At 58.2% G+C, this 5664-nt stretch overlaps 1 protein-coding gene across 3 annotated transcripts; it reads left to right on the top strand.

The window, feature by feature from the left end:
• The first annotated feature begins 534 nt into the window (after window positions 1-534).
• On the top strand, window positions 535-4793 carry GFI1B (growth factor independent 1B transcriptional repressor). Of its 3 annotated transcripts, none has more exons than XM_068553140.1 (6): window positions 535-634; window positions 1161-1301; window positions 1725-1996; window positions 2587-2724; window positions 3654-3819; window positions 4615-4793. In XM_068553140.1, the coding sequence occupies exons 1-6, from the start codon at window positions 535-537 to the stop codon at window positions 4791-4793; spliced, it is 996 nt and encodes a 331-aa protein (XP_068409241.1). The 3 variants fall into 3 exon arrangements, with proteins under 3 accessions (XP_068409241.1, XP_068409240.1, XP_068409242.1); XM_068553139.1 differs by having other exon boundaries at window positions 3555-3819; XM_068553141.1 differs by lacking the exon at window positions 2587-2724.
• The last annotated feature ends 871 nt before the right edge of the window (window positions 4794-5664 follow it).

Here is a 5664-nt window from a genome sequence, read left to right as displayed (position 1 = left end):
CAAAATACCATAAACTGAGTGGCTTAACACAACAGGAATGTATTCATTCAGGGTTCTGGAGTCTAGAAATCCAAAATCAAGGTGTCAGCAAAGTCAGCTCCTCTGGAGTTTCTGAGGGAGCGTCTGTTTCAGGCTTGTCTCCTAGCTTCTGGTTTGCCAGCAATCCTTGTCTTGAAGCCGCATCCCTCCAAATCTCTGCCCCCATCTCCACGTGGCCCTTCTTCCTGCGCGTGTCTGTGTCTGTGTGTCCAAGTTTCCTTCTTCTTATAAAGACACTTGTCACATTGGATTTAGGGTTTCTCCGCACCTAGTGTGATGTCAGCTTAACTTGATTACATCTGCAAAGAGCCCATTTTCAAATAAGGTCACATTCACAGATTCTGGGTGGACATGAACTTTGGGGGACACTATTCAAACCAGGACAGTGGATTTTGATTTTAGGAGGAGGTCCTAAAATGTAGAGGAGTATCGTCCTCTTGTCCTGCCTAAACTGTCTCATCTTCTCCCCCTGTAGGTGTGGGGCACCCGTCGACAATGCCACGCTCCTTCCTGGTGAAGAGCAAGAAGGCTCACACCTACCACCAGCCGCGTGCCCAGGAGGATGAGCTCCTCTGGCCTCCTGCCCTTGGCCCTGGTGAGTATAGCCCAGGCTGGCCTTATGCTGTGCCCACCAGGACTCCCTGCCCACGTGGTGGGGAGGCAGCGGCATTCCACCGGAAGTAGCCGCTCTTCCAAGTCTGGAAACAGGAGGAGTTCAGTACGTGTGGGTTGAATGAATGAATAAATGCACCCATCTCTTCTCACCCCATGGGGGTGATGAGAGCATCCTGATTGGAGCTGTCTTCAGCAGCTGACGTGTGGCTCGTAATCAGAGGGCTGATCTAGGGCTGAGGGTGGGTGCTGGGAAAAATGGAGACTGGTCCAAGAGCTCTCCTCGGTGGGGGGGAGGGGGAGGGGAGGGGGAGGGGAGGGGAGGGAGGGAGGGGAGGGGGAGGGCGGGGGTCTCCTTCTGGCCTCCACGCTGCTCCCACCATCCTGGGCAGAACCTCTGAGCGTGCGCAGCCAGGGGCGGCAGCAGTGGCCTCCCTCTGGTGCCCCTCCTTCCCCCAGTCCCTCCGGACTTCCCAGAGCTGAAGTCTGACGGTCTTGTCTCCCCACAGTGGCCAGGGACCAGGTCCTGGGCACCAACCCTGTCCTCAGCACCCTGTTCCCAAACCAGTGCCTGGACTGGACTGACCTCAAACGGGAGCCGGAGCTGGAGCTGGACCAGAGCTTGATGACCAGGATGGCCTCCGCCCCAGGTACCCAGCGGGGGACCCCCGCCACTCCCCAGCGGGTGCAAGGGGAATGGAGGATGGATGGGCCCTTGGAAGCAGGGCCCCTTGGAGTTGTGGAGTCAGGGAGGATCGACAATCCAGGCTCTCAGGCTTCTGCTTGAATCCCTCCAGGACGGGGAGTTCATTCCCACATGAGAGCTCCTGTGTGGTGGGACAGAGGAAGCAGCTGGACAGGCCCACGTAGTGGGTGAGGTGGGCACTCTGCAGGGGTTGGGGCACATTTCTGGACTGAAAAGCCAAGGAGCCACAGTGAGGACCCAGACCACCCCCCAGTAAATAATTGGGGCTACACACCAAAGCCTCAGCATGAGGTCACAATGGAGGGTGGCGGGGAGTGGCTGCCCTGATTTTAATGTCACCACTAGGTATATGTCCCACTCTCCACAGAGGGGCCTGCTGTGACGTCCCGACCCCAGGATGGGGACTCGCCATCCTCCGACTCACCCCCGTTCTACAAGCCCAGATTCTCCTGGGATGCCCTGGCTTCATCCTACGGCCACAGCTACCAGCAGGCCCCCTCCACCATGCAGTCTGCCTTCCTGGAGCGCTCCGTCAGCCTGTATGGCAGCCCTCTGGTGCCCAGCACCGAGCCGCCCTTGGACTTTAGCCTCCACTACTCCCCGGGCTTGGACACATACCACTGCGTCAAGTGCAGCAAGGTGGGTGGCCGGGATGCTGGTGGGCTCTCGGGTCCTGCTTGCATCCCCTCTCCAGCACCCTGGCAGCTGCGAGTGTTCAGAGTTGGGTGCCCCCTCTGATGTGACTCTTGGGTCCTCTGGTGGGATCAGGGACTCACAACATTCGTCCTCATCACCATTCATTGAGCCCTGACCATGTGCTCAGCCCTGTGCTAAGCACTTGACATGCATGAGCCCTGGGAGGTGGACGAACGGCTAAGGTTCAGAGACGTTGAGTCACTTGCCCAATAGCACGCAGCAAGTAGATATCACAACCAGCATTCAAACCTGGCTCTGCCCGACTCCCACTTTTTAACCACCATTCAGCCTCCAGGTAGGGCCAGGAGGGACCTTCCGGATCCCCCCTCCCAGACTCCATTCTATAGGCAGGAAAGCCAGCCACAGAGAGGGAAAGGGACCTTCCCAGGACACACAGCACATGGCAGCAGAATCGGCAATCCAGTGCTCCTTCTCCTGTACACCCACCTATGGCTGAGCTGGGTGCAGAGGTGGGACCCCGGCCCCTCTCCCTCTCTGCACCCCCGGGGCCTCATGCTCTGGCCCTCCTGCAGGTGTTCTCCACCCCACATGGGCTCGAGGTGCACGTCCGCCGCTCCCACAGTGGGACCCGGCCCTTCGCCTGCAACGTCTGCGGCAAAACCTTCGGCCATGCAGTGAGCCTGGAGCAGCACACGCACGTCCACTCCCAGGTGGGCAGCTGGCTGAGCGCAGCACCCTCACTTCCCACTCCTGCTCTGTGCTCCCCCCAGGAAGCCTAGGGGGCTTCGGTGGGTCTCCCTCTGTGCCCCTGAGGGTGACAGATCGGGGGGCCCTCATTATCTGCCGCCCTGATCTGGGTCTCCATCACCCGTCCTTAACACATTTGAGTCCCTGATGGACCAAGCTGGCTTCATGTGCAGTTGGAAGAGGCTAGGAGCTCAGGTGGGATGTCGGGGGCAGCGAGATGTCTGTGATGCTGAGGGATGACCCCACCTCCTGGGTGGTCAGGACAGGTTTCTCACCTCTGAGACCCTTGACTCTTAGAATCTTGAAGTCAGGCTTAAACGTTCATCTCATCCCACTCAGCCCTACCTGATGCCGAAATCCCTTCCTCAGAATCCCATTCCAGGGAAAGCACCTGAAACTGACCTGAGTTGCTAACACCTGGGTAGATATAAAAGCTCAGGTGGGAAAAGCAGGAAAAGATGGTTAGAATGTACCACGTGCCAGTTGCCAGCTCAGTTCCCGACCTCCAATCCTCCCAACGATCCTTTGAGGTCACCACCCGTAACGATCCAATGTACAGATGAGGAAACTGAGTCCCAGGGAGGTTAAATGACTTGCCAAAGGTCACGTGGCGAGTAAGAGGCAGAAGCCAGAATTGGGCCCCAATAATTCAGCCGCTTAAACAGACCACAAGGGAAAATCCCCTAATCGGAGGCCACTCAGGGGCCAGGCCTCGCCCCCTCCTGGGAGGCAGGAATGGGGGTCCCTGGGCCCCATCCTCGAGGCCACCCCAATGGAGTGTCCTGTTCCTCAGGGGATCCCGGCCGGGTCCAGTCCCGCGCCCAGCTTGGCAGTCCCGGGTCGCGAGGCCCCACCTGCGCCTGACCCCCCGGGGCCTCGTTTCCTCCGGCAGGGGCGCAGCTTCGAGTGCCGGATGTGCGGCAAGGCCTTCAAGCGCTCGTCTACCCTGTCAACCCACCTGCTCATCCACTCGGACACGCGGCCCTACCCCTGCCAGTTCTGCGGCAAGCGCTTCCACCAGAAGTCGGACATGAAGAAGCACACCTACATCCACACCGGTGAGGCCGCGGCCCACGCTCTGCCCCGGCCGAGCTCCTCCCCGGCCTGGGTCCGCTGACCCTCCCCCCACCCCGCCCCCACCAAGCCCCGCACCCCAGGGCCCAGACAGAGCCTCCGGGCACCCCACCTTTCACTGTTAAAAGGTGCGGGCTTTAGGACCCGGGTGAGGGGGGATGGGGGTGTCAGGTTACACAGGGGAGGCCACCCCCCTCCAACAGGAGGGCTGGACACGCTGTGCTACTTAATGCCTAGAAAAAGTACTGGAAGGAAATAGCAAAATGTCGACACTGATAATCTGTGTGTAGAAGTGAGACCGGCAGGTGAATTTCTCCTTCGTTCGTCATTCCTTCATTCACTCATTCCTCCAGCCATTCATTCCTTCATTCCCGCATTCATTCATTCCCATTTGGTCACTCATTCATTCATGCTGCTACTCACCCTTTTGGTCCCCCACTCATTCACCCATTCCCCGTTTGGTCACTCATTCATCAACCCTCCAGCCATTCATTCATTCATTCCTCAGCTGTTAGCCAGTGCCTCTTTTGTGCAGGGCCCTGTACCAGGTGCTGGGCTTCATTGATAAACAAGGTGGACCCAGTCCCTGCCTTAAAACCGGGGTACAATTGGCCGAGGGGTTGGGCGGTCAGAGTTGTATTTTTCTTGTCTCCCTTTTCTAATTATTTTCTAAAGTGAACGTGCAGTAAAACATAATAAGGTGCCAGAGAACAACTGCAGGGCATTGGGGCAGCAGGTCTGGTCCAAACGGCCCTGACCCTGTCCTTGCCGCCCCGCAGGTGAGAAGCCACACAAGTGCCAGGTGTGTGGGAAGGCTTTCAGCCAGAGCTCCAACCTCATCACTCACAGCCGGAAGCATACGGGCTTCAAGCCCTTCAGTTGTGAGCTGTGCACCAAGGGCTTCCAGCGTAAAGTGGACCTGCGGCGGCACCGCGAGAGCCAGCACAACCTCAAGTGAGGCTGTCCCCGCTCCCAGCTCCTGACCGGCCTGCCCCAAGATCGTGTCACCTGGAGGGAGGCCAGCCTCACACACCCAGATCCCCAGTCTCCTGGAGGCAGCACTGGACGGGACTCGTCAAGCCTGTTTTGAGACTCACAAAATTGCTGTGTGACCTCGGGCAAGTCACTTTCCCTCTCTGGGCCAACAATTCTCCTGCTGCGAAGTGTGGCAGCTGGATCTTTTCTGAGCTGATGTTGTCTACAGGTCTAAGAGCTCGGTGCCTTCCCCCCGGGGCAGAGCCCAGGAGGCCAGAGTAGCCCCAGGTGCACAAGGATACCAAGAACAGACCAGAGCTGGGACCCACAGAGAAATCCTCCCCCTGCCTGCTGCTCACTGGGATCTGGTCAGCTCGGTTTTCAGCAGGCCCCTTTCTGGCTGCCACGGATGGTCAGAGCTGTCTCCTGCCCCAGTGGGAGACCTAGCACCCCTCTGCTTCAGCCAGCGTGCTGGCTGCTCCCCACTCCTGACGGGCACTCAGGCCACGGGGGTTCCAGTTCTGCGGTCAGACCACGGGGAAACCAGCAGTTACTGCTGTCAAAAGCCTGTTCCTCTCAACAGCTGTAAATAAAAGACACAGATTTACTTACATTTCGCCACCATTTTTTAAACGTGTACTGGGTGCAAGCTAGTGCCTGAGGCTTTGGGGAGGGATGGTGGGGAGGCTTGAGAAGCATAGAAAGCGCTGTAGTCGCTCACAGACACATTGGGAGACCAAACTGATAAAGTGCTGAAACAGAGGCATGAGAGACCCGTGTGACAAGACCCCAGGCAAGGGCAAGGTGGATGCAGCTGGGGCGGTATCAGTTTCCTGTGGCTGCTCTAACAGATC

Source organism: Eschrichtius robustus, chromosome 10, assembly GCF_028021215.1.
Source record: "Eschrichtius robustus isolate mEscRob2 chromosome 10, mEscRob2.pri, whole genome shotgun sequence".
Taxonomy (NCBI): domain Eukaryota; kingdom Metazoa; phylum Chordata; class Mammalia; order Artiodactyla; family Eschrichtiidae; genus Eschrichtius; species Eschrichtius robustus.
This window is presented reverse-complemented; position numbering and strand designations above follow the sequence as displayed.